The sequence below is a fragment of the Callorhinchus milii genome, unplaced genomic scaffold (assembly GCF_018977255.1).
Source record: "Callorhinchus milii isolate IMCB2004 unplaced genomic scaffold, IMCB_Cmil_1.0 Scaffold5, whole genome shotgun sequence".
Lineage (NCBI taxonomy): Eukaryota > Metazoa > Chordata > Chondrichthyes > Chimaeriformes > Callorhinchidae > Callorhinchus > Callorhinchus milii.
This window is the reverse complement of record NW_024704746.1, coordinates 18287759-18313398: the sequence shown is the minus strand read 5'-3', so window position 1 is coordinate 18313398 and position 25640 is coordinate 18287759. Positions and strand designations below refer to the sequence as shown.

The 25640-nt window shown below is 34.2% G+C and overlaps 1 protein-coding gene across 1 annotated transcript; it reads right to left on the bottom strand.

The window, feature by feature from the left end:
- Window positions 1–1155: 1155 nt before the first annotated feature.
- Window positions 1156–25015, bottom strand: hfm1 (helicase for meiosis 1). Its single transcript, XM_007887346.2, has 37 exons — window positions 24925–25015; window positions 24295–24625; window positions 23665–23873; window positions 22300–22347; window positions 21177–21247; window positions 18095–18227; window positions 16957–17108; window positions 16335–16412; window positions 15993–16154; window positions 15680–15880; window positions 15500–15588; window positions 15334–15377; window positions 15140–15241; window positions 14408–14553; window positions 13961–14055; window positions 13714–13847; window positions 12990–13037; window positions 12313–12393; window positions 12097–12188; window positions 11748–11854; window positions 10916–10963; window positions 10240–10337; window positions 9696–9827; window positions 9326–9411; window positions 8485–8568; window positions 8033–8190; window positions 7678–7781; window positions 6920–7081; window positions 6538–6627; window positions 5044–5165; window positions 4856–4938; window positions 4306–4388; window positions 3181–3405; window positions 2685–2787; window positions 2087–2162; window positions 1440–1600; window positions 1156–1304 (listed from the first exon to the last, which is right to left on the bottom strand). Exons 1-37 carry the CDS (start codon window positions 25013–25015, stop codon window positions 1247–1249), a joined length of 4287 nt encoding a protein of 1428 aa, XP_007885537.1. The 3' UTR covers window positions 1156–1246.
- Window positions 25016–25640: the final 625 nt, after the last annotated feature.

The following is a 25640-nucleotide window of genomic DNA, read 5'->3' as shown; positions in this document are numbered from 1 at the left end:
TAAAAAAAAACAACGGGTTTGTTGTTAATATTCGTATCGTTATTGTTATTTATGAAAAAGGAACTGAATTGCCGTCGCTCGAAACCCCCCCTCGAGACGGTTGAGAGCTGCACTTTTTTTTTCTAACTTGGCGGCGGCCTTCAGCGACTCCCTTTCTCGAGCGGCCCCCGATTTAAAGCTCTCGCAGAAAACTTCCCCCCCCCCCCCCCCCTCCCCGACTCCCAAACTGGGACACCGTTTTCTAACTCGGAGGATGTTCTTAAATCCCCCAAATCTGGGCCTCCACCCATGACAATGTAATAATAATAATAATAATAATCCTTGCACTTGATACAGCGGTTTTCACGTCTGCGAGACGTCTCAAAGCGCTTCACCGAATAGACGGCCGAGTGAAGTGACTGTACATTTGCGGGCGGGGCTCGGCAGCCAATTGCGCACAGCAGCGTCCCGCGCGCCAGTCGTGGATTGAAGTGAAACTGGTCAGTAGGTCTTATGTGGCAGTGTTCCGGATTCACTCATATGATGGTTTTCCCACACTGTAAGGAACACATTGGTTCATTGGGCCATCAGCCACTATGCCCCGAGGCTCTGGAATTCCCTTCCTCACTCCCTTCGTCTCGCTCCCTCCCCATTTTCAGGTCTCTGCTGAAGACCTTTCTTTTCGACTGCACCTTTGGTCACCTTCCTCTCAGTCGGGATCCGTTACTGTAAAGCGCTCTGAGACGCTGTCCACGGAGGGCGCTATGTTTGTTGTTCCCATTAGCTGCTGCTGACAACCCATTAGTTACTCTGTAAATAAATGGTTCCTTCACACCACCTGACTGAAGTTGTTCTTTCACCATAACAAAACAATTGTTTAGTAAATTATATTACTCATCTTTTCAACTCAGAAAATGAAAGATTTATTTTGAACACCAGACAAAATATTGATTTGTTACAATCACATTAAAAATCAAGCAAACAATATTTTATGTGTTTAAAATATAACAGACTGCTTTAAGATTTGTTCTGACTTTAGTATTGGAAACTAATCTACATTTACCAATAAAATGGAGAACCTTTCAATAGGTATTCATAATGGAATTTTCTACTTTTGTAACATTGTGAGTATAAACTTAATTTAGCAATTAGCAAAGGTTAATCCCTGTTTTCTGGAAAAGGGTAAACAATTACAATCCTCTGCCATATAACACTCTAAACATATTTGTTGTTCCAAAGGTTGTAGTTTCATCAAGTGAATGATATTCTAAAATATGCCATCAAAAATGCCAATGAAAGCGTTACATTCTTCTTCTGAATGACATCTGAAATAGACAAAAGAGTCAAATGCAAAATAATATAATCAAAATTTTGTAAGTGACTTCTTCAGGTGCATTGTTTAATTAATTTACTAATTTCCATCCTAAAATGTTTATTTTAATGATATACTAAGGTCCCACCTGGATCCTGTTTCAGTGTTGGTATTATACTGGTAGAAACAATTTAATGGTCCATTGCCTTTGGTAACATTCAATGACTTTAGGTGGCTGGATGTAGAAGTCGATACTTCTTCTGAGCTGTTCACACGTCTTGTGTGATCAATAGTTTCAAGGAAAGTGGGCTGCAGTATAAAGTTAAACATTTTTAGTAATACAATGTTAAACATTCTTCATAAATGGTTAGACAATTTATGTAATTATATAACCTTTTTAAAACTGTTTTTACCTCTAAATCTATTTGTGGAGTCTTGATACACAGCATATACTGTATTACATTTAATGTGTTTATTTAATAAAAGTTAAAGGAATCACTCGTTTTTGATTAAAAAATACCACCTTTTTGTTCCAGATATTTATTATTTAATCCCTTTGTGTAATGAAATATTTCCTGGTGACAGTCTTAAATTGTTCTTTACAACAATGAACTTGTGTCCTTTTGTATATCTGAAAGTTCTGTTTTCGATTTGCTTTCTCTATCCCATTCAGCATTATATACATTAGAACAGTGACAAATAATTCTAGGATTCATATCTACATCCTTTGGACACTGAAGGAAATTCCTTGTTTGTAGTCTGTTGCATTTCATTAATCTTCTTGTCACAACTTACTGTTTCTTTAACTGATGAGTTTAAAGGTAATCTAGAATTCAAGCATTGTTGTTCCATTCTTGGTAGATGTATATCACTATGAAATCAATGACAAATTGTATTAAAATATGCATTATGTATAACAGAAGTATTAAACTGCATGAAAGATTTATTTTTACTTAAATGTTCTAGTTTTAACCCTTTACTGGACTGTGCTTCTTAATTCTTCTCCAATTTTTCTTTGATTTTCAATTGTGATGATTACCCATACAGATTTTCACTTCCCCCTTGAAGCTTGCAGAGATTTTCAATATATCAAACAAGGCAGTATTTGAGTCCAGCTACCAAAGGCTGAAAGGACAGTATCCTAATCCACAATCCACTCAGTTTCTTAGATGCACTTAAATCCATGTTAACATTTACAATGATAGAAAAACATGAATAATATATTCATAGTAGCTACATCCAAAACAAAAAATGGAATTTAGTTTATTTAAGTATATAAATGTAAATACACTTAGTTCTGTGTTTTTTTTATTTAAATGATACACATGAAACTATTGATAATTATTGATATGTTCATCTAGAGTAATCAGCAGTATTATTTTGTAAAACTTACCCTTTGGATTTGTTATTAATCATTTGGGTCTGAAAAATATCTAAAGAACCTTTAGGCAATATGTTGAACTCTGTTAAGACTTGATATTTCTCATTTAAAGAACCTATTTAAATAAAGCAAAATAGAGAACATTTGATCAACAGATTTACATCATTTTTTAAATTAGATTTAGGATGCCAGCGATTCACTACTTCAAGGAAAAATTAGTTCAGTGTCATTCTGAAGTTTCATCACTAATGTGTACCTTCAAACATAATTGCAAGGTATCACCACTCAAATAATATAATACAATATAAAGTACAATATATTTTAAAAGGTAAATTTCTCACTTTAAATAACATTAGTAAATCTGAGGCTGATTTAGACACAAGAAATATGTGGCAATCTTTTCTGCAGCAATACAAGTTCATATATGGTCTGTAACAAACTGGTTCCACCACCCACAAGGTCAAACTCATACAAAATTCCGCGACCCGTATCTTTGTTGTAATAATACCTGTTTCAGATTTAAAACTGGTTTCCTCTTCACCAACAAAACTGCTAGCACGTAGAAGCTTTTCATCGTCAAAATCATCCCACACATCATCTCCTAGTTCAAAATTCACATTCGTCCCTTCAGTCGACCAATAGCCACTCTCATTTGCATCAGTTGAGTTGCAGTTGAAAGAATCATGTGTATCTTGACACCATGGAATGACAGATGAATTGTGTTGGGATAAAGCTGTAGAATGTTTTCATAATGAAAAATGTTAACAATTAAAATACTGTTTTTCTACCAAGAATTAAAAAAAAATGCCCTTATTATGCACACCATTCTCCAGGCAAAACAGTGAACAGCCTGTAAGCTCCCAAACTTCTAATACTACTACTCTGCTGCTATAAAATGCCTCAGAGTGACACATTTCATTGCGATTGAATGCTTGCTCTGCTTTTTGTACTTAATCTGAAAGCACTTCTTAATAAATAACACCGTCTAAAAGTACTTCAATTCGTAAATATCAGCTAGTACCATGTAATGTGAATTGTATCCTGGAACGTGTAGTGTTAGTTAATTCAAGAAAACTTGCAAACCTTGTACAACTCTTGTTTAAATGAATATGTATAAAAACAATAGTTCTAATAGTACACACAGAAAGCATATTTATCAATTAAGAAGTCAAATAAATAAAATGCTATTACTATATAGAAAATAAAAAAGAATTGCTAGTTAAGATTTCTTTATTGTGGTGGAGTTTTCCCCAGTAATATGTATAGGGCTATCGTTTTTGTTTTCTCCTTGTTAGTTGTGATTTCTTCATTGATATTTCATTAAAACTTATTTACCCATAATTAAAAATGAAACTCTGCAAATAATCTATAACTTTGGAAATATCTACATACAGCAGACTCTCCTACTCTCCACTAAACAAAATGTAGCATAGATGGGACACAGAATTAATTTCTCAGTAATTAAGTTATTTCTCAATTCACTTGCAACAACCTCTATTTAAAATGTTACTACTGATATAATCACCTACACTTGGTCATAGCAAATTGACATTGCTAACTATGAATGTGTTTGCACTGGGATAATTCTCGCCCCATCAGTATGTAAATTGTTTCCCATTATCTATAAACCCACCTTGGTTATATTCTTCCTGTTGGTGAGCTTTGATGTCAAATTGATTCCTCTTGCATGCTTTAGCCGGTGGACTAGGTTTTGTCCTTAAAAAATATACAATAAAAGGAACATCAAATACAGCAATTTACACTTGTATAGCACCCTTCATGCCCCAGGGCACTGGATAATCAGGGGTTTTGGACCTGAGCTGGGAGTTGGGGTCAGAAGGGGAGGAGGGTTGAAGGCATGGTCGAAGAGGAAGGTCTTCGGACAGGACTTGAAGGAGGCAAGAGAGGGGATGAGGTAGAGATTGCGGGATACAGTTCCATAGTTTGGGGGCAGGGATGCTGAATACCCGATTGCCAATGTTGGGGCGGGAAGTGTGGGGGACCTGAAGCAGGCTGGTGTCTGCTGGGCGGAGGGAGCGGACAGGCTGATATGGGTTTATGAGGTCGAAGAGGTAGGGGGGAGGAAGACCGTAGTTGCATTTATAATACTGACTATAAATGCAAATAATTACCTTACATTTACCATAAATTATATCAAATGCAAGGATTATTATTATTATTACCTAGGTAATGTTGACAATGGAGTTTTTTGTGTGTATGCAAATTGTTGAAGGTTTATATCTTGTGCTTCATTGAACGTCTGCATCTATTAGAAAAAAAGACAAAATGCAATCTTTTAATTAGTTAGGTTTAATTCTTTAAAAATATAAAATACTGTTTATGATATTTTACTACAGCCTAGAAAGAATACCTTTAATCGTTTGACTAATGGAGCTGAGAAAGTTTCATTTCTGCTTTTAAGATCACTGAGGTAAGAGATCATTTTTGTTGTACGGGTAGCAGAACTGGGTGCAACTGTCACACCAAATTTACCTACAGGAGATATCTCACATTAGAAAAAAAACTTAAGAGAACAACTAATAATACAGTACATATATTTAGTACCCTGTGCTGAGTTAGATTTATCTTGCTAAATCAGAAGAGATTAGATCCCAGACTCAGGCTGTAATTCTCTGCTCAGACTGCACCTTGAATACTGCATAGTTATGGTCACCACAACATAAGAGGGCTGTTCAGGCCTTGAGGCAATGCACTGCAATGAGGATGATCCCCAGTGCTAAAGGAATGAGCTCTGAGCAACAACTAGACAGCTCAGGTTCATCAGTCTTGAGAGAGGGTGACTCAGAGGGGACCTCAGCAGTGTACATTTTAAATGGGATTGAAAAGGTAAACCCAGATCAACACTTTAGAATGCAGCACGACAGTAGATCAAGAGGACATAAGTTTAGAGTTGTAAAAGTCAAGTTCAGGACAGATATCAGGAAAGTTTTCTTGATGCAGAGTAACCAATGACAGGAACAAATTGCCAGTAAAAGTGGTAAATGCCAGGACACTTAGACTAATTTAAAAAGCAGCTTATGCAGTGATGGGGGACAGTAGAGTAGGTGTACTGCAGGAATGAAGTTGGATGGGCTGAAGGGCCTTCTTCATTCAGATGAATCTTATGAGCTTGTGATGCAGTAATCTGTTTTTTTAGAAGTATGACCTCTGAAAGTGGCATTCTGGGGAGGTTGCAGTTTCACGTTAAAACTTTGTAGAATATTTGAGTCATCCAGCTCAGTCCCTTAGCAGACTGATAATAATTTCATAATCTGGTACTCAATTTATTAGTGCTTTTGTCGGCCTGAACCCAATTTTTTTCTTAATTTAAGGTATTTATTTAACCAGCCAACATTGTAAACAGCTCTCTAAGATTCGCCCATGAATATATAATCCTTGCATTTGATATAGCGCTTTTCAAGTCTTCTAGATGTCTCAAAACGCTTCACAGAATATGCTGTAAAGTGAATTGACCGTTTATTTGTGGGTGAAACACAGCAGCCAATTGCGCACAGCAGTGTCCCACAAACAGTTGTGGATTGAAAATGACTAATTTATCATTGTTTTGTTTTTTTGGAGGGATTATTATTAGGCGTGTGGAGTAAGGAAACTTGCCCAAGGTTTCACCCTGCCTGGAATTGAACCCAGGTGTCTTGCTTGCAAGGCGAATGCTCTAACCACTGAGCTACAGGACTCCACAGTCAATTCACTTTACAGTATTATCTGTGAAGTGCTTTGAAACATCTAAAATGCAAATGCAAGTATTATTATTATGAAGAACACAAATATAGCTATATACTGAAACATTTTCATTACATTAAATATCTAAATAAACCTCTATCAAATCCCATTCATTAGCACTTACAACACTCATGACCACATGTATCTTTATTCTTGCAAAAATGATTACACAGTCGTTTTACAGGTTCTGGACAGGTACTTTCTCTGGATAATCCTGTATTTTAAAAGATGAAATAGAGACAAGAAAGGAGACATTATTATGGGATAGTTTAACTTATCATGTACTTGAGGTCCCTTTGTAGTAGATTGTGATTTACAAGTCTTCCAAATGTTCCTTTCTTTACAGTAAAATACATACACATATGTAGCCGACAATGATTCTTTAATATACCACATGATTCATCGTTTTCCATGTGATCATTCTTTGTAAACACAAAGTACTGTAAATTATATAATAGCTATTAATAATTCAAACTTTTTTTTACAGGAAATAATTCAAGAGGTACCTTTAGTCTCATTAACAGAGGGCCTTGTTGTTGGAGTTGCTGTGTGCTTTTGTTTTGCTGATTGTGTACGTTCTATATCATGTTTTTCATAAATATGGTGAGTTCCAAACCTTTTTGGTCCTGAGTAAAAGGCTATATATGTCTGCTGAATGTCAAGACCAACTAGATATAAAATAAACCATCAAATAGAAATTTAATAAATCTACACATATTTTAACAAACCATAGTTTTTTTTTGTTTTGATTTCATTATAGAATATAATGATTAGTTTCCCCTCATGAAGAGATACTTTTTTCTATCATTGACAAAAGACCTGGGAGTGCCTAAATTAGGGTTACAATTTGGACGAAATAGACAAATCCACCAAAATTACTGGGAAACATTCCAGAAATTCAAAGGGAAATTACAGATATTTTGCCCTCTTGAAAGAAAAGAAAGAAACATCTTCTTCATATATTTACCTATCATGTAGTGGACAATGAATGTTTATTACGACCGAAAAAGAACACAAAGTGATATATGAAGAGCCAATTTTCTAGATGCAGGATGGGAAAATCGCAGTAGGCTCTGGCTCAAATGTCTTTCAAAGGGAATAATTTTTCATAGTTGGTATCCATAGTATGTGGTAGAAACTGAGAACTAAATGAAGTACTACTAATAAAATGATTCTAGATTTGATACAGCATTTTTCACATGGGGAGGACTTCATATGATTTACTGTAAAGTGACTATGTATTTTGTACAGAGTCATAAATTACCATAGTCAGAGCTGATAAGCTTAATGCTTAGTTCTTCTCCTTTATGGGCTCTTCTTACTTCAATCTTCTTTGTATATTTTCCTGATTTCAGCAAAAGCGAATCCCTGATTAAAAGTAAAATGTTATAATTCAAGCCTCCCTTTCATGTGTTCCATCCACTGTCAAAATAACTACTATGTTATTTAAGCAATAAGCTTTTTATTGTCTACCTCTACCATAACATTGTTTAGGTTATAGGTGCTACTCTTCTCAAAAAATGGTGGTGTCTATTTATACCCAAACATCTTGTAATTTTCCTTGCTTTCAACCAGATGATACTACATGAAAGGTGACCTGATATAGTTTAGATACTTACGTGATTTTCTGTTTGAAAACAACTTTATTGTCTGCATCTCCTATGATTAATGAAGTGAAGTGATTGTCAGGTGCTGTTCTCCTTTTCTGAAGTTGTTCATAATTTGTTAAATTGACTGTAACTAGGATTTCTGACACAGAAGCATGGTATCTTGCGATCTTCAAAAGCAAAATATTCCAAAATTAATAAATTCTGCATTAAACCTAGTATTAATTCACATCCATATTGTTTATATCATAGGTGCTATCTAATAATTAATTTCTAGTAATGAATTATTCTATTACTACTGAATAACCTGAAATTAAATTTGTATATAATAAATACAATGTTTACTAAATATACAAATGCTAATGAGTCACACATGTCTCACAAGTATGCTCAAAGAAATGCTCATCAGTGCGAGTATGAAACTGACCCTTTAACAACATAAAAAGTTTGAAAAATTAGATCACCTGTTCCACATTGAGTTCATACTTTGGGAGATGAATAATCGCTTCTTTTATCTGGTTTCCAAAAGGAGGGTGTCTGTTCACAATCTATAAATGATGTTTTTGTGTATTTATAAATGTCAAACATTTATTACAACAATTAACATAGATCAATCCAGATGTACTAAGTCAATCTGATATGCTTAAGTGTTGAAGCAGGAATAAGGTTGCTAAAGGATTGTACTCACTAACAATTCAAGAGAAATATTACTCCTGACTTGAGTAATAAGTTCATAGCACACAAAGGTTAATGAAGGTTCTAAAACATAGTAATCTGTTCAGAGAATAAAATTCGCTCCATTCTTGAAATATGGATTGATATTAATTTGGTCTATTTTTGTGATAAAGGGAAATGCTCAAATTAATTTATTTTAAATGTAATAACCTGAAGGAAAGGAATATGGAAGCCGTACAACTCAGCATAATGTCTCTTACAATTGCAATTCTATTCTGGCAATTGGAATGAAAATGCAGTACACCACAAATGGCAATTCATTTCCAGAATGTGACCATGAGGCTGATGTGAATGAGTGTTAAATTCTGGATAGTTCTAGAATGTGTGGAATAGGATATAAGCTGTTCAAATTAATTTCATTTGATACTGTTATTTACCTTTAAAGAAAATTAATCTTCATCTGTTCTTTTAGGTTATCAAATGTAAGGATTATTATGTTGGTGAATGTCAAACCCAGATCTGAAAGGATCATTATGACAATGGATTGTGCCACCCAGCATCAATAGCAATTTATTTATTGTTCAATCACTATGATGCAATTAATATCACAAAAAATTGACCCAGAATTACCAGCTCTAGTTCTCTTGCATTTGTATCTTCTATCTTTTGGAATGTAGTAAGTCCTGCATGAACCATGGCACTTGACATAGTAGCACCTGTAAATGGGTTGACAATTATTACTCGTTCCATCATATTTAAACATTTGTTAACACATTTTAGAATTGCTTTATGTTAACATTTCACAAAGGACTGAGCAGGGAAGCGATGAAAAACAGGCACAGAAAGTTATTTTTCATGCTTAAATTTTACTATAATGCCTATTTAAAAAATAAAATCGGTGAATCAGTCTCTTAGAGACAACACAGAAGCTTAGACACAATGTGCATAATAGATCCCTTCAAAGAATGCTACAAGGTACTAGTATAAACTAACTACTTACCAATTTTTTCAAGTTGTCTGGACGCATATGTAGAGTTCTCCCAAAGTTTAGCTCTAAAACATTTATTTAGAATCAGCGCATTCAACAATATTGAAAAGCATTTTTCTTGTTGTTCAAGCACTTCAGATAGACCTATTAATTAAATATGTGTACAAAATAATGAATGAAAAAAATACTAAATAAATGTTCCTGCTCTCTCATTTACCTTGAAAACTGAAGCAACTGTCAAGGAAATAAAGAAAAAGAAACTAGCTACGATTACAAAATATTTAATTTATAGTTATTCAAAAGTATTTAGCCACTAAATATTTTTCACTGGAAAGAATATACATATTTTAAAAGTTATTCTTTTAAAAAAATATTGTAGATAGCAATGCCTCACATTATTATTAATATTTAATTACAATAAAATCTTTATATTTAGTTCTAAGCTACAATCAATATTTAAATGTTTCATAATTATTCATCTAATATGGTAATCAGAGGTCTTAAAAACAAATTAAATATAATAATACTAAATGAAAACAAGTGCAAATTTGCTTACATTTGGTGACTCTCAGACCATTTCTGAATATCTTGCCTGTGTCTTGAGTTAATGCAAAATCTTGTATTGAAATGCATCCTAATTGGGCCTGAATTAGACTGTAATGAAATACCACATTATATTTAAAATGAAAAGCTTTTTTTAAAAAACACATGACAGTTGAATTGATACAATTCAGCACATATTTTTGAACTACATGCAGTGGGGCCCTGTTATAACATGATGGTTGGGGGTCCATAAAATCTCAACCAGTGCTATTATGGGACGCAAATCACTGATTACCACTTCCACGTTCACTGTAGTGCGCGTCAGCTTTTGCACGGTTAAAAAAATGGCCGACTTCTGGGGAATCAGGTCACCAATATTGTAACTTCGTGTGCGCTGCCCATCCAAAAATGCAGGAAGTGACATTATGGGTGATCTGATGACCCAAAGTCAGCCTTTTTCTTAGTTTATGATTACAAAATGAAGGAAAAAATTTAAAATAGATGGAAAAGAAGAATTCCTGTGAGCAAGTGTTGGGGTCCGTATGTTACAAGTGAACTCCATTGTCGCAAATGGATTTATAATGGGGTTCAGCTGTACAAAGAACTTAAACATTTGTTCAACAGATATGAGGAATTATTCTCTGCTGATTGATAAGATATTAAGAATATCAAAATTGTCTTTTTTGTACCAATTCACTTTCATTTCATTTGTTCGAATCTTCCCTTCCATTGGAAACCTGTATTAAAGGAAGAAAATAAAAAGATCAATGCAATTTTGGAGCAGAGAGATTTAACTATGAAAGGTTATATTTATCAAAAGGAATATTGTATGATGTTTTTCCTATAATAATCTGATGGATTTTTCTAAAAATATTTGAATTGTTTACAAACTTAAATGTAGGAAATAAACTATAGGTCATAATCATAAGTCTCTTTTGAATTGTATTACAGTGTATTCTCACCAGCAAATGTAACTATGATAACTCTTTTATGTCATAAATTAAGCTCTCGATATCTTTTCATTATTCATTTTATTTGTGTTATAACCAGTTTTCAACAATGCAGATAAAAGTATATATAGAAAATGTCATCTGAGAAACAAGTATAACAGATTATAAAAAATGTATAATAATCCTTGCATTTGATATAGCTCCATATCATGTCATTGAGACGTCACAAGGCGCTTCACAGGATATATTGTAAAGTGTAATGACTGTGTGTTTTGTGGGCGAAATGTGGCAGCCAATTGTGTACAAGTGTCTCACAGCGTGTTGGATTGAGTGACCACATCATTATTACTTATTTATTGTATTTTTGAAGGGATTACAACAAGCGGGTTCTTACTTACTGCTAGGTAAGGTGTGTGGAGTAAGAAAACTTGCCTAAGATTTTGGCGATTATAGTATATCATCACAAATGACACTATGCACAATTACAGTTATTTGTGAGTTCTTAGACTTGCTTTTCTCATGTAAAAGTAATGACCATTTGAGTCAAGTATCTTAAAGGAATTACACATACCTAATGGTAGTTCGGTTCTTGTCTTTGTTTAGTGTATTAAGAGTCTTTTTTTCATTGACTCTCAGCTGAACATCTGTAAATTCCTTGCATTTAGAAATCAGTGTGACCTACCATACAAAATATATGTCAGTAAAATTGTTTCCAAACTGGAGATAAAAATAAAAATTGAATGCTGGACTTTTGAAATACCAATATGAAATAGGTGAAATCCACAGTATTATCAATTAACATCTGGAAGATAAAACTTTTTTTTGTAAAATATAACACTATATAGTAATATAGTACTATGAAACCTGAAATGGTTGGTTTATTCACCTAAGACTTTATTTTCTGCTTATTAAAAAATTACCATTTCAGCTAAGGTTTCATTTCCAGTGAACATTTGAAAAAGCTTCATTGTATCAAAAGCAATACAATATCGCGCCATCAACTTTCCAATTTCTGTAAAAGTAATATAACAGAAGGAAAACAATTATTACAGTACATTAGCCAGAATTGGGGCCTACTTTGACAATTGTTTAAAAAAAAGAAAAACTTGCAAGTAATTAGAGAAATGCAATTTCACCTGTAGGCTTGAAATTGATTTCTTCATCCATCTTTATCAAACCAATGGAAGACAATGCATGCAAATTCTTCAGGCACAATTCTGCATCAATAATGAGACAGCTTTTACTCACAATAACAGTTAAATTCATCTGGACAGTTATGAAATATTTGAAACTTTCTAAGAAACATGTTATTGTGCTGTTCCTTACCCAAACTAAATAGAGCTCTATTAAATAGAGCTGATCCTCCAAAAAAATTGAGTGCACAAAGACACAACGCAAATATATTAACATTTAGTGCAGTATTTCCACATCATTCTACAAGGGGTAACATCTGGCAAATCTCCATTAATGTAACATATATACTAGCATCAAAATGTACTTTTTCATTATCATATGCTACCTCAGCCCAACAGTGACAATAAGAATGCCTAGAGGCAACATCAATCCAATATTACATCATGTTTAAGCGCTCCCCACGTTTACCTATGCAATTTAAATATGAGGACCCCGATACTGACTAGGCAGACATCCGAATGTATTGTATACCCTTTCCTTTTTTTTATTTTACAATTCGTCAATCGATGGAAGCAGGGAATGGCTTTTAACTCCTGCCCTTGTGTTGATTGTTGAAAAATATTAATATGTCCATTAAAACCAGGAGAATGTTTTCACAGGTAAAAATAGGATGCAGTACCTTGCAATTTTGCTTCAATTCCAGCTCTATTGATTCCAGTAGCAAAATCTTGGAAAACAAAATATGAAAATCATGTCCTAAATCACCACAATCTTTGTTGATTTTAAAAATACCCAAATATATTGGGTAGATTGGGTTTAATGCCCATTTAATGCCTGTTAAAACTCAAATCTTAAAAGTAGTAAATACAATCTGAGAATGTGTTATTATTGTGCCAGTCTGATTGGCCAAAAATGTGCAGGATGTGACATTCCCCGCACCATGCAATCCTGAATTCAGTTGGACCATCCAATGAAAGTGTCAAACTGAGGCTAGTTGCTCCCTAGAAAACTTGAAAAAATCAGAATGAATAAACTCTGCTAATTCAACAGATATGTAAAAATAGGATGCCTCCTTATCCTCATGGAAAAGGAATAATATACACCACAAAAGAAAAATACAGGTGGCAATTTTTAAATAAATAGAATAAAACATTTCTTTCTTGTCAATCTGGGATCTGCTTATGAGCATTCTCAGTGGTTCAAACCTATGATTCACTGTTTCAATATAAATCAAGTGTTAAAACATACAAAGTTTGTTTTTTAATTACAATACGCAGCCTGAAACAGTTTTTTTGATTCTGGATTAAAGACTTGATTATGGAACAATACTCATTTAAAGCATGGATACTGAAGTCATAGAAATCAAAGAACATTGTAACAATGAGCAACAATCTGAATCTTACCATAGTGATTTGGGTTTTTGAGAGCTCTTATGTAAAGAAATGTGGATCGTATCCACTCCAAAGCTACACTGACGTCGGTAATTGTGTGCAGCACTATTTCTGCATTCAAATGTTCCACAAGATGCTTGTGCAAACTACCAAAAAAAGAAAATGTGAGTTCTTAATATTCTCAATCATTTATTATTTAATTCTTCTGGTAAAATTTGTGGAAAATACTCATGCCAATCAGTTATATCTATCTTTATACCTGCTCTCTATGGTTTGTGCTCCACTTATCATCTGAGTGTACAAGTCCTTTGTCTGGTTCCGTGTCATGATAACTGCTGTGGCTGTTGTATCAAACTGGAAGAAATTGCAACTAAATATGACATTACATACTAACTATAAGAACTTTTGTATTTGAAGTATTCTTCATATATCGATGGACATGAGCAAACTACTCTATTGTGTGTATTACAAGTGTTGGTTAGAAGCAAGTTGATATGAACTAATGACAGATAGATCACAAAAATGAATGTGCTAGAAATATTACAGAATTCTGCTCTAACTTGCTCTAACAATGTTACAGAATTGCATTTGCTCACTTTCTTATCTAGAAAACTTGTGACGCAAGGAAGACCTAACTAGTGGGATAAATATAAACTAATGGAGACAACATGAAATAAAAGTATTCATGGATAATGTCATAGTATACCTGAGGTCGTCCAGCTCGTCCAATCATTTGTAGTATATCAGTTTCACTGTATTCCTGAAACATTCCTGCTGCATAATGCATTGTGGATTTAATGACTACTAAGTGTGCTGGCAAGTTGACTCCCATAGCTAAGGTGCTAGTAGTAACTAAAACAAAAAAAACTAGAAATGTTGTACTGTAATTGATAAATATAAACTTTAGGTTATCTCACACAATTAGTCACAAGTTGTATCAATGTGAATTGATGAATAAATGTCTTAAGATGCTATTAATAATAATATTTCAATATTTATGATTACATGCATAAAAGTGATATCTCTTTTGTAGAGCTAAATAAAGTATTTCTTAGTAAAGAATCAAAAAACATCAAAACATAAAATTCCCTCTCCATGCCTAAGGTCTGAAAGAGATCATTTAAAGTAACTAACTAGTAAACAAATAAAACCCATGATGGAGAGTCTGGTATGAGACACACTAGGTATAGGTTTGTTGCCTATGATGAGCCATCAGCTGAAATAGGTAACACAACAGAGCAATGATCATGTGACCAGCCACTTGATTAATATTCTTAATTGTACACTGTCCCAGTTGATTTTTCCTCAAGAGAAATGGCAATTCTTTTTAGTATGTGCAGGTTGAACAAGTAGCAGTGCGGTACATCAATTTAAATCAAACTTGATCAAGAAAAAAATCTAAAGATAGTCTAAAGATGGAATGAGAAACTGTACTCACAAAGTACTGGTAAGTCTCCTGCAGTGAAGGCAGCTTCAGTGCATTTTCTGTCAGACAGATCGACACCAGCATGATGATAACCCACTCCATACAGTAACAAATCTATTAAAATTCATATATATATTTTAATTTTGGTAGAAACATTGGACTTAATTAATTTCTCTTTTTAAAACATAACCAAAATAAATACGAACCTCTAAGTTTGGACTCTTTGATTGAGTTTGAATATTTTTGCAATCTGTTGATTTTTTAAAAAGAACAGTGATGTTGTGTATAAAGATTATTGTTTTTATTTGTTTTTTTCACTTTCAAATTAATTTTGTCTTAAGACAGTTCAGGAGAAAATATTTTTAGAATTACCTTTGTTTATGTTCTATACTCATGACAAATTTGGCATCTTTTGCAAGTATAGATGCAGCCTGTTGCACACCTTTTCTTGTAGCACAGAACTGCAAAATAGAAAATTACCGTTGATAAACAGAATTACAAGTTTACCGGTGAAAGATTTAAGCCCAGAAATAGAATTAAAAAGACAAATACCACCAATGTAGGTTTCTGTTCGGAGTATGTTTGTATAATACTAGCTGTTTTGTAATTAAGAGACAAGTCAAATCTGAATTCACTTTGAGCATTGGAGAAAGGAAATCCAAGAACAACTTTGCGTAGTTTTACTGGACGATAGCTTTCATCCATCTTCATGAAAACAGCGGGTCCTTTTCTATCTGATAGCCATTCTGCTATCTTAGAAAGGAAAATAAAAAATGCAAAAATAAACTTAAGTAATATTCATGAACTTTCTGCAAAATGTTACTATTTTTACCATAGTATATTACATTTTATCAACTAGACTTACATCTTCAATATTAGGAATTGTTGCGGATACTGCTACAAATCTCAATGTGGCATCAATATCGGATTGGCGTGATACACGCAAGGTAGCTGACTGACATGTTTTCATTCTGCTAACTACAACTTCAAGGGTTGCACCACGGCATTCATCTTTCACAACATGTATCTAGAATAAAAGGTCACATTTACCACTGTAATTTCAAGTGTTAAACGTCTATGTGAGTAATTTTTTTTTACACACAAAGTGTCCAGACTTATTTTGGTAAGGGCCTTCTTAATTAATTCAAGTCCCAAAACAATCAGCAGAACAATTTAATGTCTAAAAATATCAAACTTAGATTTTTACCTCATCAATGAGGAAAAGCCGAACGAGCTGGACTAACGAATTATCTCTCCATTTTCTTGTCATTATATCCCATTTTTCCTTGAAACATAATTAGAATCAGAGCATAAATAATCTGACACATATGAATATAATATACAATTATTACATTTCATGGGAAACAGTGTACTCTGTGTAAAATAGATGTTACAATAAAGCAATATGTCCAATTTTTACTTCAAAGACATGAATCAAGGTGTAAAATGCATCATAAGCAACAAGTCTAATTTCCAGGAGTAAAGACATTAATCAAATTTTTGTCCTATTCAGGCAGTCCTTTCAGTTAAATAACCTTGCCCAATATTCAAATCTCTTCCCACCTCAAATTCATGGGGTCATAACTATTAACAAACGGTCAATCTTTTTCTTTTAAATTAATGCGTGAGTTAATATTACTATAATAAAATCTGGATGTTTTGACTCGCAATAGCTTTGACTATAAATCTAAAACATGTTAAGTTTCGACAGATGCTCTAAGGATTAAGGAAACATTCTCAGTGCATTTTACACATTTCTACACCTGTACACTGGTAGATTTGTTTGCATCTATTGTTGTTTACTTTTAACTGTTCTTATAGACACTCACTGGAGTAGTCATGATAATGTGTGCATCCAAAATCTCGAAGTACTCATCCATCTCTGTGTCTCCAGTGAGCTCTTTACAATTCAGTCCTATAGGTCCAAACTTTGCTTTCCAGTCATCATGCCGCTGACTGCATAAGGCCTTGATTGGAGCCACTAAAAAAATGCAGTACAACTTAAGAGAGAAGCTTTACCTAAAGCTAAAATGTAAACTAATCAAATCCACCCAGAAAAATGTCTCTACATTAACAGATATAATGTACAACAGGTATATTCTGGATAAGCTACTTTACTAAATTATTAAATCCAGACAGGTAGATAGATAAAATATAATTTTAAATGCCTCTATTTTTCTTCCCAGGTATTGAGCATTGCTCCATGTACCAACAGTCAAATAGGAACAGCATTGGACTATGTAAATGTGCATAACCTGGCTTAGTTGGTAGCACTCTTGTCTGATTCAGAGGGCCATGCATTAAAACCCCACGTTGAGTTTATAGTCTAGAACTAGAATAACACTCCATTCCAATGCTGAGGACAGCCATATTGTCGGAGGTGCTGTCCTTCAGACGTGCAGTTAAACCGAGGTCCTGTCTGCCTATTGTGGTGGACATTAAAGATTATATTATTCGAAAAGAGAAAGTAGTTTCTCCCTGTGTCTTAGCCAACAATTCCTCAGATAAAACTAGACATTCACTTCCTGGTTGTTTGCACAAATTGGCTGCTATGTTTACCTACAGATACAGTCATTAAACTTTACCTGTGAAGTGCTTTGGGACATCTTGATGATGTTATACAGCACGGTTTCATTGCTCTATCTATTCAATGTTCTTTATTTCCATGTAGTTCATAACACATCAACATTAAGTATCTGGCTGCAGTTACACATTAATAGTAGCTCACTTGTTGAAGTGGGTTATTCTGTTGCTTTAGGTAAAATTAATTAAACAAATTCAGTTTTGTTTAGTAATTTTTTTGTGGTTCACTCATGCAAATATCAAAATACCGGGAAATGGAAATGTATCAGAATTCTTTATTTGAAATTAATTGAATGCTTAAAATAATGAAAAAAATTAGTAAAAAAATAAACAAATTCAGCAGTACCATGGGAAAATAATAAAAACTTTTACTTGTGTACTTACTGTACACAATTTTTATATTGGACCATGGCTTTGGAACTTCCATCAGTAATCTGATAATGGCTAGCTCAAATATCACAGTCTTTCCAGATCCAGTTGGGGAACAAATCACAAAATTCCTGTCTGTATACAGAAGCTAGAAAAATACAAAAAGTTTTAGGTCTAGTTAATAAAACAGGTGACTTTTTTGAATCACTATATGTTGTACAATCTTAGCAACAAGTATAATACAATTTATTTACACTACACAGTGTAAATCTACTTACACTCTGTTTCAACATTTTGCTTATTCTCAAGACAGATTTGGCCAAGCATTTTGGTATTTCAAATAACTTTGCAATAAAGTGATAGGATATAGCAATTAATTTCATATTTCAGTTTTAAGGACTATCCAGGCAAGTGTAAGAATATAAATATTCCTTCCACTTAATATTAGAAAGAGCTGCAAAGCACTTCAGAGATTGTCTCAGTGTGAAAAACTTTATATCAAATGCAGGATTAAGTTTATATTTTGTGCTTTTGATGTTGAAATGTCTCAAAGGGTTTCACAAGTAATGTAAAATGTAGTGAATGTAATTTTGTAGGAAAACAGGAAGCCAATTTGTGAACAGCCATGAAGTGAATGACCAATTTTATCTTTCAGATATTGGGTTAAATTTTTCAGAAAACTCAATAAGGCAAATGGTCTGCTCATGTTTCCATGTTCTCTACAAATTTAACCATTTTACTATAAGTAAATGCATTCCAAGTATAAGTCAAGGAATTGTGCACCTTGAGTAGTTTGACCTGCAAAATAACAGTAAAGTCCTATGAATCGCTTTGAGGCATCCTTCCAATGTGAAAGGAGCTACATTAAATGCAAGAATTGTTATTAGTTTCCAGCCACACGCAGAATGCAGATTTACTCAGATATTTAAAAAGCACAATAAGATCTTACCTCCACATGTGCATTCTTACGACTGTATTAAATTCAGACTAAACAGTGAACTCTTACTCCCTAATCAATCCAGATGTCGATAATGATGCCTATTAGGTACCATGTGCAAATGCATTTGTATCACGCACAACCCAGGTGTAAATGAATACATACAGAGGAATACACAACCCATTCATTATGTAAATAACCAATGAAAAAATATGAATTATGTCTACAACTGGTTTCATTGGTTAAATCTCTTTGTGCACATTGCATTTAGACATTGTGCACAATATGAATAGGTTTATACATGTTGTACACATGGAACTCCAATAGGGTTTATTAGCAGAAAATAAAAGCATTCAACATGTTACAGATTACGCCGGTATTGCTACAAGCACAACATTCATCTACAGTCAAGATGTGCCTAAGATATTCATTATTCAACTATATTCAGAAGATGCTTAAAGTATTTGTTCTTCATGTTTCATTAATTTCTTCAAAACGTGAACAATTCTGAAAGAAGCAGGAGCTTCTATGCTATTGCAAGATTTCTAAAAATGTAAGATGTACTCAACGACACAAGCACAGGCAACCTCTGGTCTAAATCAAATGAAAAGGAATTCACTAATCAAATGCAGATAATCTGTAAAATACAAACATTATATTTATTACTGTAAAATTCCCTGGATCAATGTACATTTTATTCAAGAATAATGTATTATAGTATTATTGGCTGTAATCATTTTGACAACTAATCTACAATTGGAGGTATCACAGCTGAGGCCAAACTTGTTATTACTCATATCCACACATAGGTTTTCCGGCAGGATAGCAATCAAGAGTGAGAATGCTGGCTTATTTTCTCCTTCCAAGCCCATTCGTTCGTCTTTCCCTTTCCCATTCACCTCGGCTCCCACCCACAGCTCAACTGACCAGCCAGTACTATTTAGTGCTTTGGGGCATCCTCTGGGCATGATAAGTTCTATATAAATGTAAATTTGATTTGTATTTTTATTGTTGGATTGGAGTACTGAGGTCAATTGTAACGCTCAACTACTGGCTGGTTACTTGAACAGTGCTTTATAAATGCGAGTTGTTGTTGGTTGAGATCATCTAACTCAGTACAGATTAGATTTAAACCTAGAACCTATTGCACAATACTATTGTTTAACACTTAAAACATTGTAAACATGCTAATCTTAAGAGATATTTCATACTTATTAGTTCCCCAAACCATTTAGAATTTCAAAGTAGTTGCAAGGTGTTAGAATCTCCATTGTTTAGTTCTCTCCACTACAATAGTTTGATTTCAACTTTTCTATTCTTTAAGGCCAGGCTTCACTTCCCTGACAATTTAATATCACTGAAAGATCTTATGATATTTTGCCAGGATATTTCAGTGGTAGATATAGCATTGAGTTCTTGCTTCTCATCAACACTTATAATCAGGTGTTCTTTGTTGATACCAAAATGTTCATGTCCACATTCAGGTCAGATAGTTCATTCAGATTAAAGTCCAATGGGTCTTGACTTAAAATTCTAGGTTTCCTCAACCTTCCATTCTTTCAATGTAGATAAAATGAGTACCAGACCTGGATGTGGGAATAAAGCAGAATATATTGCACGCAATGTCTGCCACGCAGTTTCACTTTTGTTCTTGGATACTCTTGATCACTGGCAGTGAAAGCTTGGATCAGAGTGCACACTACAGGAATTCACTCATAATGTGGATGATCCCATCAAATAATCTCTTTTTTTGGATCCCTTCATGAGTCCCCCAGGCCCCCTCCCCCATTGCTCATATATTTTGACCAGTCTGCTGGTATGTGTCTTAATAAACATTAAGGATCTAACTTCTGGCATATTGTGGCACCTAACTGAGCATTTTTGCTATTAATTGTTTGCTAGTGCAGTATTTGTTCCTTTGGCAAGTGGAAAATATTCTGTTGTCATGGTGGATAATTTTGTGGAAAATGACATACAGATGTTTTCCAAGACCTCGGACTAGCAACAATTATCAAAAGTGGCACTTTGTCACAATTCTGGAAGATAATACTTAACTATTACTCTTTCTTTTATGCTACTCCTGGATAAATGTTGTAGTAAGCCTTTGATTTAAAGAACAAGGTCATTAATGTACTTCTAATTCTGATTTAGAATACATACATCATCCAGTGCTTTGGACTGTATATAGTTGAAATAAGGAAATTCTTTGAAAACGCTTCTGAATTGAACAGCTTTGTGGAAGAATGTTAAGGAAATAACTATTATCATTACCGTAATACTTAGCAACTTGGATTTATATAGTGCCTTCCGCGCTGGACGGCTTCTCAGAGCGTTTCACAGTAACAGATCCCGGGTCCGAGTGGAGGGGGAGGAAGGTGACTGAAGGCGCGGTAGAAAAGAAAGGTCTTTAGCCGAGACCTGAAAATAGGAAGAGAGGGGGAGAGGCGAAAGGAGTAAGGGAGTTCCAGAGCCTCGGGGCGTGGTAGCTGAAGGCATGGCTACCGAGGGTGGAGCGGAGAACTCGGGGGACAAGGAGGAGGCCAGACCTGGTGGAACGAAGGCAACAGGCACTGTTGTGAAGAGAGGTCAGAAGGGTAGGGGGGTGCAGAGGAGTGGAGGGATTTGAAGACAAGGGTGAGGATCTTGAAGTTGATCCTCTCTGGGATAGGCAGCCAGTGCAGTCTGGCAAGAACTGGGGTAATTGGGGAGCGGAGTTTGATGTGAGAATGCGGGCGGCAGAGTTTTGTATGACCTGGATTTTATGGATGGTAGTGTAGGGGAGACTGGCAAAGCAGGGCATTTGAATAGTCCAGCCGAGAGGTGACAAAGGCATGGACCAGGGTTTCAGCAGCTTTTGGAGTGAGGTATTTTCCAATCAGCATGCCATTAAAAGTTTAACTCTTGAATAGATTGCTTCTTTATCAGTGCGTACCTTTTGCACTTTCTTCAATGTATTCAATTTACATTAGTGGATACATTTTTAAAACAGAAAAATATTTGTATGTGCAGCTCTTGCCATCTAGTGGCAACATTGATCTACAACACTTACTTCAAAAATAGAAGAGCTGGTATGCAACATAAAGCTACAAGCATGGTTATATTGAGGGTGGAATATACTCATTTTCATTTTTAAAAGTTACCCCAGTATTGTAAAACTTCTAAACAACAGAAAAAATAATAGTTCTGTAGTATTTTCTCTGCAGTGTTACAGAACGAACATTTTGTTCATAACAACATTATCTTATTATTTACTAACAAAACAAGTCCATGGATCTAAGGATACAAATTTCAGTAACTGGTCTCAATGTTCCTGAATTCTTTCCTGTTGCATCTGTAAGTAATAAAAAGCAATTTGAAAGTACAAAAGCGACACATTTTTCAACAGGAAACACTAATTTCTTAACCCCTCATCTCTTGAAAGCACTTCCCAGCAAGGTGAAATCTTGGGCAAGTTTCCTTATTCCACACACCTGATAATAATCCCTCAAGAAAATAAAACAATAATAAATTGGTCACTTCAAACCACGACTGTTTGTGGGACACTGCTGTGTACAATTGGCTGCCGCATTTTGCCCTCAAATAAAGTCAATTCATTTTAGTCTATTCTGTGAAGCGCTTTGAGACGTCCAGAAGATGTGAAAAACACTATATCAAATGCAAGAATTATTATTATTAATATGGTAGTCACATGGATTTATTATACATTACATGCAACTGCAATTCCAATATAAGATGCCATCTTTAAGATTGTGATGTTAGGTCCAAATCTACTACACTTTACAGTATATTCTGTGAAATGCTTTGAGACATCTCGAAGACGTGATAAGGTGCTAAATCAAATGCAAGGTTTATTATTATAATTATTAATAACTGTATGTTCAGCTTGTGTGGGGTGCAGTATGTTTTGGTTATGATTTTCAGTTAGTTATTCCACAATTTGTTGCAAGTTGAATTTGTGAATGCTCTGTTTCCATTCTTCATCCATTTCCTTCACGGTTATCTGGCAGCCTAGGTCTCGTTCTCACAACTCTTCACATGTTTTATGTTGAAGTAAGCATGGTGCACAGGATGAAGAAATGTAGAAATATCCTAGGTTGATAAAGCTTTTTGTTAAGTCAGTTGCTGGAATGAAGATCATAATTTGGTCCTTGTGGAGCAATTGAATTTTAAGATTTCTAATGCTAACTGGATACTATATTTAGGAACTCAGATGATTAGGATGGTGTTGTTTTTATGCCTATTAACCTCATTTAGTTTTATAAAGTACAAAACTCATCACCACAAACCTATTGCATCTATTGCTACAGTATAAAATCCTGATAAAATGCTGCACTGTCAGAGTTGTTCTGTCAGGTGAGACTTTAACCCAAGACCTATCTGCATATTCAGGTGGATGTTAAACATCCAATGCACCATTGGAAAAGAGAAAGTCAGTTCTCCTGGTGTCCTTGCTAACAATCCCCCAAATAAAACGTACCATTCACTCTGTGATAAGGTGTGGGACATTGCTGTGCGCAAATTGGCTGTCGTGTTTCTTACAAACACAGTCACCAGAGTTTACAGTAAATCCTGTGAAGCATTTTGAGAGGTCTCAATTATATATGGTTCTACAGTATATCCAATGTAGAGTGTTATTATTATGTCTTACCTTTCAGGTTAAGTGATTGTGGTACCATAGGAAGCACACGTGCTTTTTTCACACAAGACTCGCTCTGATTTCTGCGGTTGGTACTGTCCATCACACCATATACGTTTTCTTTCACAGCAAAATTTCTAAAGCCATTTATTTCACTGCACAACACTGACTTCTCAAACGAGGAAGAGCAGTCAGTTCCTGCTAGTGGTTTTTTAAATAAGCTACAGGGAAATACAGAAATGGGTCATAAATGTCAAACATTTCAGTCCCTGTGATAAAATATACCGATTTAGCTGTTAATTAAAAAAAATGCACATTATTATTTAATCAAACTTCTTAAACCACAAATAAACTAAAGCAGAACATTAAGGAACTGAATCTAATGTTCCAAAACTTCTTATGTACTAAAAAAGTAAAATAAATGTTACCCTACACATACAATGTAATAGGATCAGATTCATAACAAAGAGGGCAGGATCTTTGTCTTGAAGTCTTACTTAAATGTTCCCAAGAAAGCACTTTGGCTAGTAATTCCTCAATTAGCTGAGGGAGTACATGACTTTGAAGGGCCCTGCACTACACAACTGAAACACAACAGTAGAAAAATGCAGGAGCTTTACATAATTTTTTTTAGAAAATTACCTTTTTCTGAACGAGTTTGGACTTTTATCTTTTTCCTCAGAGTTATGTGATATATTTGGACAATTCAAATTATCATATAAATGTACAATGTGCTTTTGCTGTTGTCTGCTATGACCTTTGCAGTCATTTAAAAAACTGGTTGAATTATCAGAATTAGCATTTCTGAAATTAAACTCAGATTGACTTTTTAAAGAGTTGCTTATCCCTAATTCAAATGTTTTGCGTTTGACTGGGATATATGTATATTTGGATTCAACAGCTGTTTGTGACTGACACATATTTTCATCTTTCTTGAAAGGTGGAAAAAATTTCTTTGATGACTGATTGATACCTGTAAAATAAAGCACAAAGTAAAATCAACAGTCTGTTAAGTTAAATGCTAAATTAGATAGTGAAGTTAAAATTGCAATATTCCTAAACATATTCAATTCCTAGTTTCGCCCACAAAATATACACTTGACAGTTTATTCTGTGAAGGCTTTGAGAATTCTCAACAACATAATAAGGCACTATATGCAAGATTATTATTATTGTTTAAAGAATGACATTAAAATGTGTTTTGAAATATCCCCCCTTCTTTCACGGAAAAATGTGGTATAGCAAAATAAAAAGGAAAGTAGTGTATAGTACCTGAAGAGCTCAATATTTCTAGCTCTTTCTGCAGTTCCTGAGTAGCTGGTATTTCAGTAATTGGTGGAGCTGGGGCAATCTTCCAACTCATCTGCTCTTGATTGCTCCATTTCCTGTTAAAAAGTATCAGTAGAGCACCTTAACGCGCCAAATGCATAAATTTACTGAACAAAAATGACTTATTCATTTTAGGAAATAAAAAGGTGAATTACATATACTGTAGTCGATAGTAATCTAAATGCTATAAAATTCCTGCCTACTGCAAATATTCAGTAGAAAGAAAAGGAAAATATACAGTGTTTCCTTGATACTTCTGATGACCTTAAAGGCTTCATTGACTCTTTTTAATCAAGAGATTGTAAAGTTAACTTGATTTTTAAGATTATAATGTCTATGAATAAATGGCTGTAAATTATGTTAAATCAATAAGTCATGTTTATGGATTGATAGAAAATATATAACGAGGGACCCCCATTAGTTACAGATTAGTGAAATCACCAACCTATATGTTTGGGTGAGGTACCAAAGCTTCATGGGATTGTACCCAAGCATATATAGAAATTTATTTTCAACAATATCTTAAAATCTTCACAAAAGTAACTATTTTGGTTCTTCCGAGTTATCCACACTTGTGGGCATCTTTAATTATGTTACACTGTTGACCATGCCATGTTACCATAGACTTACATAAAATATACAGCACAGAAACAGGCCAT